The sequence below is a fragment of the Carassius carassius genome, chromosome 50, assembly GCF_963082965.1.
Source record: "Carassius carassius chromosome 50, fCarCar2.1, whole genome shotgun sequence".
In the NCBI taxonomy this organism is placed as follows: domain Eukaryota; kingdom Metazoa; phylum Chordata; class Actinopteri; order Cypriniformes; family Cyprinidae; genus Carassius; species Carassius carassius.
In genome coordinates this window covers 1,976,507-1,988,988 of record NC_081804.1, presented here as the reverse complement: position 1 = coordinate 1,988,988, position 12,482 = coordinate 1,976,507, and the positions used below count along the sequence as shown (strand labels likewise).

The 12,482-nt window shown below is 37.9% G+C and overlaps 1 protein-coding gene across 1 annotated transcript; it reads right to left on the bottom strand.

Annotated features, from left to right (window-relative positions):
- Positions 1 to 143: 143 nt before the first annotated feature.
- Positions 144 to 11,550, bottom strand: LOC132133619 (guanine nucleotide-binding protein subunit beta-5a-like). Its single transcript, XM_059546506.1, has 11 exons — positions 11,315 to 11,550; positions 9,028 to 9,164; positions 8,884 to 8,925; positions 8,357 to 8,433; positions 5,566 to 5,698; positions 5,343 to 5,486; positions 4,314 to 4,405; positions 3,272 to 3,320; positions 2,335 to 2,431; positions 826 to 992; positions 144 to 741 (listed from the first exon to the last, which is right to left on the bottom strand). Exons 1-11 carry the CDS (start codon positions 11,421 to 11,423, stop codon positions 730 to 732), a joined length of 1,059 nt encoding a protein of 352 aa, XP_059402489.1. The 5' UTR covers positions 11,424 to 11,550; the 3' UTR covers positions 144 to 729.
- Positions 11,551 to 12,482: the final 932 nt, after the last annotated feature.

The window sequence follows — 12,482 nt, the reverse complement described above, 5'->3', positions numbered from 1 at the left end:
ATAACTGTAGAAAACTCGAAAACTGTATGCTTTACTGAACAGTTACTATTATTATAAAATAAGTGATTAATTGAATTGCATTAAACTGATCTAATAACAACAAAAGCAACTTCTTGAAACATAAAATAGAGACACCACATACATTTAAGCATTTAGAATCCATTTATTTGGTTTAGGTGCAGGGATATATGTGTCGAAATGACAACCTATATGATATAATGGTGTATACACTTTGCTACAGTAAGAAAGAACAACATAATAGCGTAGTAATTAAAAGACAATGAGACCATAACGAGTAAGAGACAATAACTAAATCTGTTCGCTTGCATATTAGAAACAGAGTCCGCTAAACAATCTTTATCTTGACTCATAACAACTCAAGCAGTCAGTCGAGACATCAGTGTCTCTGCTGTGCTTCAACCTCATGCACAGGCCTAAACAACATGGAATATGTTTATATTTTAAGATTAATGTTTTAGATATATGATTTCTTGGATCATGAGCTCAAACACATTCATACACATAAACTAGAACGCTGTCATAGAAACAGAAGCCATCCACACCATCCAAGTCCATCCCATAATACCAAGCATACCTAATGTGCTGATTAGAGTTGGATGCACTACAATCCCTCTGTATCATATCCTCTACTGAGCGCAACACACTATTACAGTCTGCAGCTTATCCTTGAATCCAGACGTCAAACACAAGCAGAGGTTCAGCAAACATTCAGGCCCAGACCTGGAGAAAGATGGAACGAATGTGAGATTTTCATCACAACACTTAATATACTTGCATTGTGTTGTGACCTTTTTGTCCACTGACCCGTAATGTGTGATCCCAGGATCCCGAGCAGAACGCCGTTCCGTCCGGAGAAATGCGGAGCGTGCTAACTCTGTTCTCATGTCCAAACAAGATGGACACGCGGGTGCCCTTTAAAACGTCCCACACGTTAATGGTGTAGTCATTGTAGCCACCAAACAGCAGCCTCCCTGCAGGAAGATATTAGAATATCACAAACAACAAACTCCTTCAAATAACAAATCAATCTTGGTTATTCTTGTTAAAAAAAAAACTATATATAATAATAATAATAATAATTATAATAATACATACATGCATGCATACATACATGCATTCATATATATGTTGTCGTCAAAATTGTAAATAAACTTTGCAGTATCTGCAAAATGTTAATAATTTGACCAAAACAAGAGGCATCATACAAAATGCATGCTATTTTTTAATAAGTATTGACCTGAATAAGATATTTCACATTAAAGACATTGAGTCCACACAAGAAAATAATAGTTGAATTTATAAAAATGTCCCCGTTCAAAAGTTTACATGCACTTGAATCTTAACACTGTTGATAGCTGAATGATCCACAGCTGTGTTTTTGCTTTTTCTGTTTTGTGATGGTTGTTCATGAGTCCCTTGTTGGCCCTGAACAGTTCAACTTTCTGCTGTTCTTCAGAAAAATCCTTCAGCGCCAACAGATTCTTTGGTTGTTCAGCATTTTTGTGTAGTTGAACCCTTTTCAACAATGACAATTTATAATTTTGACATACGTCTTTTCACACTGAGGACAGTTGAAGGACTCATACTGAACTATTACAAAAGGTTAAAATGCTCTCTGTTGCTCCTGAAGGAAACACCATGCACTAAGAGCTGGGGGGTGAAAACTTTTGAACAGGATTAAGATGTGTCATTTTTTTATTTTATTATTTAGTAATGCCATTTAAAAGCTACAAAAGATATGTACATGTTTCCCAGAAGACAAAATAAGTTCAATTTTCCCTGATCTTCAGATTCAAAAAGTTTTCACCCACGGCTCTTAGTGCATCTTGTTTCCTTCAGGAGCATCAGAGAGCATTTGAACCTCTTGAAATAGTTGAGTTTAAGTCCCTCAATTGTCCTCAGTGTGAAAAGATGGATCTCAAAATCATACAGTCATTGTTAAAAAGGGTTCAACTACACAAAAATGCTAAAAAACCAAATAATTTGTGGAAACCGAAGGATTTTTCTGAAGAACAGCAGAAAGTTAAACTGTTCAGGAGAAACAAGGGACTCATGAACAACCATCACAAAACAGATAAAAACATTCAGCTAACAACACAGTGTTAAGATTCATGCGCATGTAAACTTTTGAACAGGGACATTTTTATAAATTCAACTATTATTTTCTCATGTGGACTTTGTGTCTTTAATGTGAAATATCTTATTCAGGCCAGTACTTATTAAAAAAATAACAAGAATTTTGTATGATCCTTCTTATTTTGGTAAAATATTGAACATACTGCAGATACTGCAAATATTACTTAATATGCTTACCGCTGAGGGAGAAATCCACACTAGAGGCTCCAAATATGATGCTCTCTTTAGAATAAATGGCCACCTCTCTGTCTGCCCTCAGGTCATAGAGACGACACTGTAAAGACAGAAAATAAAGATTAAACACATTTTTTATTATTTAACTACAGAAGCTGTTTACATGTTTTTAATGAAGTCTCTTCTGCTCATCAAGGCTGCACTGGTGTGCTCAGAAATACAGTAAAACACTAATACTGTGAAATATTTTCTTTCAATTTAAAACAGCTGTTTTCTATGAAAACATATTTTTAAACATATTTTATTCCTGTGATCAAAGCTGTATTTTCATCATCATTACTCCAGTCTTCAGTGTCACATGATCCTTCAGAAATCATTCTAATATGCTGAAGAAAAACAGCGTTGAAAAGAGTAGTGCTGCTTCATATTTATGCAGATACCATGATATACTTCCCTTGTTTTTAATAGAAACGAATGCTTTTATTCAGCAAATATACATGTGATATGACAAACATTTATGTCACAAAAGATTCTATTTCAAATAAATGCTGTTCTTTCCATTTATCATAGAATCCTGAGAAGAATAAAAAATTGCTTACAAAAAATATTAAGCAGCAAAAACGTTTTTTACCAGTATTTATATGATAATAGTAAGAACCAAAGAATAATAAACGAGCACTAATAATAATTGAGAATTAGAATGACTTGAATGCATCATGTGAGACTGAAGACTGGAGTAATGATGCTGAAAATTCAGCTTTACAACAAAGGAATAAATTACATGTTAAAATATATTACAACAGAAAATAGCCTTTTGCTAATGGTTTAGATTAAATAAATGCAGCCGATAAGACTTCATTAAAAGCATTTAAAAATCAAAACATTTCCAAACTTTTGACAGGTATCATATGAAAATAATGCGAGAAGGGAAAAGACTCACAGTAGCGTCATCTGAGCCTGAAGCGAAAGCATCTCCGCTGGGATAGTACCTGCAGCGATAATAAAACACTTCTCAGTAATTCACTTAACACTACTTCAAGGTGCTGCAAAGTCCCTTTTAAGACAATCAGATAAGTCGATGACTGTATTAGCACTCTTCCAGAGCTGTACGCTTACACAGACTATAAATATTGACCAGCAGTGTAGGGGAAAGTTACTTTTAAAAGTAATGCATTACAATATTGCGATACTCCCTAAAAAAAGTAATTAATTACGTTAGTTACTTTTTATGGAAAATAATGCGTTACATTACTTTTGAGTTACTTTTTAAATCTGGGCAGGGCTTGCTTGTTTGTTTTTAATAAATAATAATATTTTACAAATGTAAAAGCCCTTTTCACAACAGAAGATAAATAAATATGCCTCAGGCTGAAGGAAATGTAAATTCACGTCTGTACAGTAGAGGGCGCAGCTCAAACAAACTGCATGAAGAATATGACGCAGGAGAAGAAAAGTCAACACTATTCTGCAATAACAAAAACGAAACAGATATTTGTAATTTTTGCTTATTAATATGGTTGAATTAGATCATCGAAGGTCAGTAGCAAAGACATTGGTTGATAAAATGGGATTAAAAACATTAATGAGATTTGCATTTGATGGTATTTATTCATTTTGAAGAATACTGAATCTGTGCAGTGAAAAGACTAAAAAATGTTCATATTTAATCTAGAACTACTGTAAGATCTTGTTCACACACAGCGCTCTGCACTTACTCCCAATTTCTCTCAACATGGCAACACGAGAGCTGTCAGTCAAGACATGGGAAACAAAGTAACTAGCGTTACTTATTTAAAAAAGTAACTCAGCTATTTCCTTTTAAATTAAAAATGTTACTTTACTAGTTACTTTAAAAAAAGTAATCCGATTACGTAACTTTACACCCAGCACTGTTGACCAGTGCTGTCAAGGCCTTAAAATGTCACTCACTACGCCTTTTTTTTTTGGCTTTGACAAATTCTGAATAGAGAAGAGGCACTCACCGCACGCTGTTGATGTCTGATTCATGAGTCTCAAAAGACTGGACGCACTGTCCTGTGCGCATGTCCCAAACACAAGACTTCTTATCGCAGCCCTGAGAGATGCGAGAGCATGTCAAAGGTCACTGTACAGGCATGTTAACAGCTCGATTTAAAGGGATAGTTCACCCAAAAAGGGAAATTCTGTCATCAATTACTCACCCTCATGCCGTTCCAAACCCGTTTATCTTCTGAACACAAATTATGATATTTTTGATGCATTCCGAGAGCTCTCTGACCCTCCCATAGACAGCAAGGGTCCTTACACGAAATGTAGCAAGGAGATCGTTAAAATAGTCCACGTGACATCAGTGGTTCAACCGTAATTTTACGAAGCTATGAGAATACATTTTGTGCACAAAGAAAACAAAAGTAACGACTTTATTAAACAATTAATCTCCTCCTCCTCGTGACATTTTGGAGCGTAAAACATACATAAACAACTAATGGTAGAGCATTGCATTAGTAGTGCAAAAGGTTGTGGGTTCAATTCCCAGGGAAACATATGCTAGGCAAAATAAATTTTTTACGCTTTGGAAAATAGCGTCTGCTAAATGCATAAAAAAAAATGTTGGTCACGTATGTGATAACGCTATAAAATTACGCTAAATGATGATGCAGAGGAGATAAATTGTTGAATAAAGTCAATATTTTAGTTTTTTTTCGCACAAAATGTGTTCTTGTAGCTTTGGAAAATTACGGTTGAACCACTGATGTCACGTGGACTATTTTAACGATCTCCTTGCTATGTTTCTGAGCCTTGATCGTTTAAGGACCCTTTCTGTCTATGGGAGGTTCAGATAGCTCTCGGAATGCATAAAAAAAATAATATTTGGAACGTCATGAGGGTGAGTAATTAATGATAGAATTTTAATTTTTCAGTGAACTATCCCTTTAAGAAAGCAAATAGGGTCAATTATAATCTCATGTTGACTGTAAGGTATTGTGTGACATTGATTTGTTAATGGAGACTTTGTGTGGTTCAGTTCCCACCCCTGAAACGAATGTGTTTCCGGTCTCAGAGGGGGCCAGATCCAGACACAGCACATCAGCCGCGTGTCCATGGAAGCTCTGCAGCATCTGACCGCTCTCTACATCCCACAGAGCACAGGTGCCATCACCGCTAGACGTCAGGATCTACCGCAAACACAAAACACACCACAACCAGTCAAATGCAAGACACCGTCTCGTTATTTCATCACGTATTCATACATACCTGCATATCTGAGTTAGTAAAGCAGCATGCAGACAGGTAGTTGGTGTGCATGGCCACTGATTTCTTCTTAGCGGCGAGGTTTTCATTCTTGTCCAGGGATAGAGGGTACACAGAGCACTTATTGTCCAAGCCACTGCAAAAAACATAATTGGTGCAGTATGTAATATTGACAGTTAATGGGTAATGCAGTCCAAATTCAAAATAATGGAGAGAGTTGTTTCTCCCACCCCTCCTCACTAGATGCAATGCTCACGCGGGTTGCCAGATTGAAGATACTTTATGCAACAGGAACGAGTGCAAATGACAATGGAATATTGACGAGTTATGAGTTGATTTATAATATCTGGATGTAGCATTCTTCTGAGAAACAAGTATGTGATTTAAGAATGTTTCCTAAATATAGTGCAGTCAAAAACATTTGATACATCACCTTTATTAAAATAAATCAAGTGAACAAAAAATAAAGCTAGCAAGCAATTCTCCATTAATATGATCTTGTCACGTTAATGAACTTTTGTTCCCTTATTTGGTCACCTTCCTTTTCTTGTTTTAGTTAATTGATTGATCCCCACCTGTCTCCAGTTCCCTCATTACCTTCTGTGTGTTTAAATACCCGTTCTGTTCAGTTCCTCCTCGTCCGTGATTATATGTGTAAATGAATGTATACTGAATGTGAATCTAATCTGATATCGTATTGTATGTGTATAGTATATTGTCTGTTATTCTCCTTCGTTTTCTTTAGTAAACTCCTCATTTGTTCCATATCCTCCTCGAGCACTTAGTCTTTCGTTTAGCACTACACCAGTTTGTAACAGAATCACGGACCTAAACAGTTTAGTTTATTTAGCAGCGTTTTTCTTTCTTTTTGGGTTTTTATTTTTGTTTTCTTCCCTCTCCCAGAATGGCCATCCCAGCAGTCCGTCTCCTATGCCTGGAGCAACTGGACCGTTCGCTGGAGGACCACACCAGGGACTTTATCGATCTGGCGTGCCTTACCCACTTCCCCGACTGCTCACTCTCAACTTCTTCTACACCAGCCTGAGCGAGTGGAGTAAGGCAAGCCTACCAGCGAACTGTCCCCGAGAGGATTTCGCCGCTTTTGTGGAGCGAGTGCTGGAGAAAAATAGATCTTCACTTACCATCAGCACCGCCGAAGAGGATATCTCCAGCCCCACTCCCGACCCAGAGACCAGCCAGCCACCATCAAGGCGCACGGAGCCAGAGCCCACCGCAGCTGCAGAGCCTGAGCCAATGCAGGACCTCGAGAGCGCGACTGACCAGGTGTGTGAGCCGATAACACCGTGCGTTGTGGGAGTCTTCGTGGAGATCGAGGGCGTGGAGGAACGCCCTGCCCACACTTCTGCGACTGAGGGTGAGCTGTTTTCGGTCTCTGGAAAGGATATGGAGCAACTTCTGGATCTTATGGACTGGTCTATGGAGGTAATCCCTGAATTTTCTGTTTCTCCGCTGGTTCCGTCCAGCCCTGTTCCCCCTGTATACCCTCTCAGTCTCCCACTCCTACCTCCTCCAGTCAGTTCCTCTGCTCCATTTCCGCTGGTTCCGCCCAGCCCTGAGTTATGTTTCTCCAGCTCCGCCTTGGCGTGTTAAGGCCCTGTCTCCGCCTCCAGCCTCCGAGCCTTGGACTCCTCCTCGGCCCTTCGACCCAGCGGCTCTGCCTTGGCTCTTAGCTCCCTCGTCTCCACCGTGGCCTGGCATCCCACCTGCTCCACTGGGCTCCCTCGTCCCTCCGGCTCCACCTTGGTCAGTCGTCCACCATCCGCCGCCTCGGGACTCCATTCCTCTGGCTTCACCTCGTCATTCCATCCCTATGGCTCTGTCAGGCTCCTCCTTCCCTCTGGTTCCACCGTCATCCTCCGTCACTCCGGCTCCACAGCGGTCTTCCAGGACCCCACCTCCGCCTTGGTCGCCTGAGCCTTCTGCTCCACCTACGCCCTCCGGATCCTCGACGTCACCCTGGCTCTGCGGCTGCGCTGCTCCATCTTGGGCTCCTCACCCACCGGTGCAGTCTCCTCCAGTCGGCCGCTTCTCCACCATGGCTCCTCCCGCCGTCGACTCCACCGTGGATCTCCGTCCTGGCTGGTCTCTGGAGGACCATCTGGCTCCGGGCTCCTCCATCCACTCTGCCCTGGTCCCTACCTCCATGCTCCCTCTTCACCTGCTCCTTGCCTGCTCCTCGCCCGCCTCCAGAACCCCCACCCTCCCTCCGCTGGTATTCCTCTTGCGGTGCGAGGACGCACCGTTCCGGGAGGGGGCGAACTGTCACGTTAATGAACTTTTGTTCCCTTATTTGGTCACCTTCCTTTTCTTGTTTTAATTGATTGATCCCCACCTGTCTCCAGTCCCTCATTACCTTCTGTGTTTAAATACCCATTCTGTTCAGTTCCTCCTCGTCCGTGATTATGTGTAAATGAATGTATAGTGAATGTGCATCTAATCTGATATTGAATGTGTATAGTATATTGTCTGTTATTCTCCTTCGTTTTCTTTAGTAAACTTTTCATTTGTTCCATATCCTCCTCGAGTACTTAGTCTTGTTTAGCACTACACCAGTTTGTAACAGATCTCCATATTATTGTTTTAATCCGGCGAGGATATTTTGTATTTACTAAACGAGTAACTAAAGTTTAAAGTGTGTGACATCTAAATGAAACATACAAAATATTGTTTCCTAAAGCTTTCCAGCCTTTACAAAGGTCACAATTGGTGTAGCCGGATGTTTATTGCTCAAAGAGAGCGATATAATGCTTAGTGAAAGAGCCCAGAGACTTACCCACAAGCCACTGCACATCCAGAGGGGGCGTAAGCACAGGCCATGACCCACGTACAGGGCATAGTGACCGCATGCTCCTGTCAGGACATTTAATATATCAAAATATATTAAAAACACCCTTATTATAGCTAAAACAAAACCATAAAAAATACTTCTGTTACTTGAAAATTAAATTAATGGTAAACATTTAGTTTATATTGATGTACTAATATAACAAACTATACAAAAAGAATAAAAATACAGTAGGTAGACTTAAAAAATTTAAAAACTAAGAGAAATTGCAAAAACACAACTTTATTTCTAAAAAAAAAAAGTTTTTTTTAAATGAAAAAAATTGAAAACCGTATCTATAATAGTATCTACATTAAACACTATTACATCAACATTAGTCAAAAGCATAATGTACATAATTATATAACATAATTAGTGACTAATGCTATAGGTAAGCTTTGGGGAATTTTTTTTAAGAATATGATATTGCCTTTTAAATGGAAAATCACTTTTTTGAATGGTCAGGTTCATTTTACCTTATTTGTTGTAAATGCATCCCATACAATCACTTTTCCATCCTAAAATACAGAAGAAAATTCACTAATTATTGATACGATTAATGAATTTTTTTTGGCGTCATTTGCAAAAACTGTCACTGTGAAAGTGATTTATAGACTGACCTGAGATGAGCTGACGATTCTCCTCTTGTCTTTACACCAGTCCAAACACAGAACTTTATTTCCATGGCCTTTCAGAGTTCGTCTGGTCTTCATGACAAACTGACCCAAAGCCTCAGTCTTCTCTGCCACTTGATGTACTGATGGAAAAGCCACAACATTAATGCCATTAATGCCAGTTTATTTCCTGTTTTTATTTTTCATTAGCCTGCCTGAAGTTAATTGCATCTTATCAACCATTAGTGAACAAGCCTTAAAAAATATAAATAATGAATGAACAAGCTTATAAAAAGTAATGAATAAATAAAACGTGTAAGTACATAGAATAAAAGTTAACATTACTTAATATGTTACACAAAATAACTGTATAAAAAAAGCTTAAAATGGAATGAAAATTCTTCTTGTTAATTAATAATTAGCAGTGCTGTTATTGTTGTTACAAAAATTTAAACGTAGCTGAAATATTAAATGTTAAAACGGTTATTTTGATACACTAAAATAAAATAAATAAAATAAAAAAATCAAAGCTAAATATAAATATTTTATAACAATAAAAAAAGAATGAAAATGACAAAAGCACATAATAAAATTACTAAAAAAAAACTAAAATAAAAATCGAAACTAAAAAATATGATACCACTTAACAATAAGGTTCATTAGTTAACATTAGTTCCCATCATTAGTTAACATTAGTTAACTACTTTAGTTAAAATGAACTACGAATGAACAATACTGATACAGCATTTACTGTTTTAATCTTAGTCCATGTTAATTTCAACATTTACTAATTCATTATTAAAATCAAAAGTTGTGCTTTTTCACATTAGTAAATGCACTGTTAATTAACATGAACTAATAATGAACGACTGTACATGTTCATTTACTAACATTAACAAAGATGAATAAATACTGTAATAAATGTATTGCTCATTGTTTTTTTTCATGTTAGTTAATACATTAACATAAACTAAGGGAACCTAGAACCTCTTAGTAATGACTGCCTTCTTTCTCAGAATATCATAATGTGATGTCACAACCACCATCACCATCATCATCATAATGACCATCACCATCACCATCATCATCATCATGACCATCACCATCACCATCATCATCACCACAACCACCATCAACATCATCATCATCACCATCATCATCACCATCATCATCATAATCATCACCATCATCATCACCACAATCATCATCACCACCATCATCATCACCGCAATCATCATCATCATCACCATCATCATCACCACAGCCATCACCATCATCATCATCATCACCATCACCATCATCATCACCACCTTCATCATAATCATCACCACCACCATCATCATCATCACCACCATCATCATAATCATCACCACCAACATCATCACCATCACCATCATAATCATCACCACTGTCATCATCATCACCATCATCATCTTAATCATAATCATCACCACCATCATCATCACCATCATCACCGCAATCATCATCATCATCACCACAACCATCACCATCATCACCATCACCATCATCATAATCATCACCACCCCCATCATCATTATCACCACCATCATCATAATCATCACCACCAACATCATCACCACCACCACCATCATAATCATCACCACTGTCATCATCATCACCATCATCATCTTAATCATAATCATCACCACCATCATCATCACCATCATCACCACCACCATCATCATTATCACCACCATCATCATAATCATCACCACCAACATCATCACCACCGTCATCATCATCACATCATCATCTTAATCATAATCATCACCACCATCATCATCACCACCACCATCATCATTATCATCACCACCGTCATCATCATCACCATCATCATCACCATCATCATCATCACCATCATCATCACCATCATCATCTTAATCATAATCATCACCACCATCATCATCACCACCACCATCATCATAATCATTACCACCTATTTCATCATCATCACCATCAGCATCATCATAATCATCATCACCATCGTCATCATAATCATCATCATCACCATCGTCATCACCACCATCATCATCATCAACACCACCATCATCATCACCATCACATCATCATTATCATTACTACCTATATCATCATCATCAGCATCATCATCATCATCGTCTTCCTGAAACCTGCTCAGTTTATCTAAATGGCTAATAACTCCGATTTCCTCTTCAGTCAGGCTTACTGTATGCCAGATGGTGTTGACATACAGTATATCTTCATTAAACACACACACACACACACACACACACAGACGGCGCTCGGTTCTTACGCTCGACATCGTGCAGTTTGGCTCTCTCCTCCTCCAGCTTCGTCTTCAGCGTTTCAGACTCGGTCTTGAGCGTCGCCAGAGTGTTGCTGGGCTGCGCAGCCATTTCCATGAGAAAAGACAAGATTTCGCGGAGGCGAGGAGTGTTTTGATGGGGAGAGGAGCCTGGAGACGGAGGAGAGTCACTGGAAACGGAGCGCACGGATGATGCAGCTGGCGTGACGTCATGAGGGACGCGCGCGCACTCGCTCTCTCTCTCTCTCTCTCTCTCTCTCTCTCCAGCATCCGTCTGAACTACCAGAGAGGCGCTTGGATGTGCTTTATTATGATCAATTTGCGCTTTCCACGCCTGCAAGCGTTTCTCAAATCCCGGACTGGAAAACATATGCTCTATAAATTCAGTATTCCATTTTATCACTCTTGTGATACACAACACTTATAAATAATAATAATATATGATTATATGAATTATGATTTTACACACACACACACACACACACATATATATATATATATATATATATATATATATATATATATATATATATATATATATATATATATATACAGTATATATTACAATTAATTTTAATTATTTACGTATTTACACAAATATTTGATCACTGTATATTCTGAAAATACTTGTTTAAAAAAGTCAAACATTATTTTAAAGCCATATTTGGTAATTGCCAATACTCGTCAATACACACTCTCTCTCACACACACACACACACACACACACACACACACACAAAAAGAGAGATTATAACATGTAAAAAAAAATGGTAGTATTAGTTTTTGCACTGATTAATGAATAAACGTTAATGATATTAAAATGTGCCCTGAAGATTTTCATGACTGTATTAGTAAGAGAATATGCAACTGATCATTGAAAATAATAAGAATTAACTCCAAAGAAAATATTTCAGTAATGAAATAATGGGGAAATGTTTAATTCCAATAATAAAATAATAACAAGATATCAAAACTGAAACCACAGTTAAAAAAATACACAAAATAAAGTTGAAAATATAACCTTATAATAAATTAACCTTATCCAGTATATTAATCCTATAATAGTATATGAAAGTAAAACATTGCAGTATTGAAAATCAGGAAGGATGAGCTTAATAACACTGATAAAACAATAACCAAAATACTATCAAGAACT

Excerpts from the sequence above, each read along its gene's own strand:
- LOC132133619 (XM_059546506.1), bottom strand. The coding sequence starts at position 11,423 with ATGGAAATGGCTGCGCAGCCCAGCAACACTCTGGCGACGCTCAAGACC. Across the intron at positions 9,165-11,314 it reads CAAACTGCACGATGTCGAGC|TACATCAAGTGGCAGAGAAG; the intron begins GTAAGAACCGAG and ends CTTTTCCATCAG. Across the intron at positions 3,321-4,313 it reads TCAGACATCAACAGCGTGCG|GTACTATCCCAGCGGAGATG; the intron begins GTGAGTGCCTCT and ends TTATCGCTGCAG.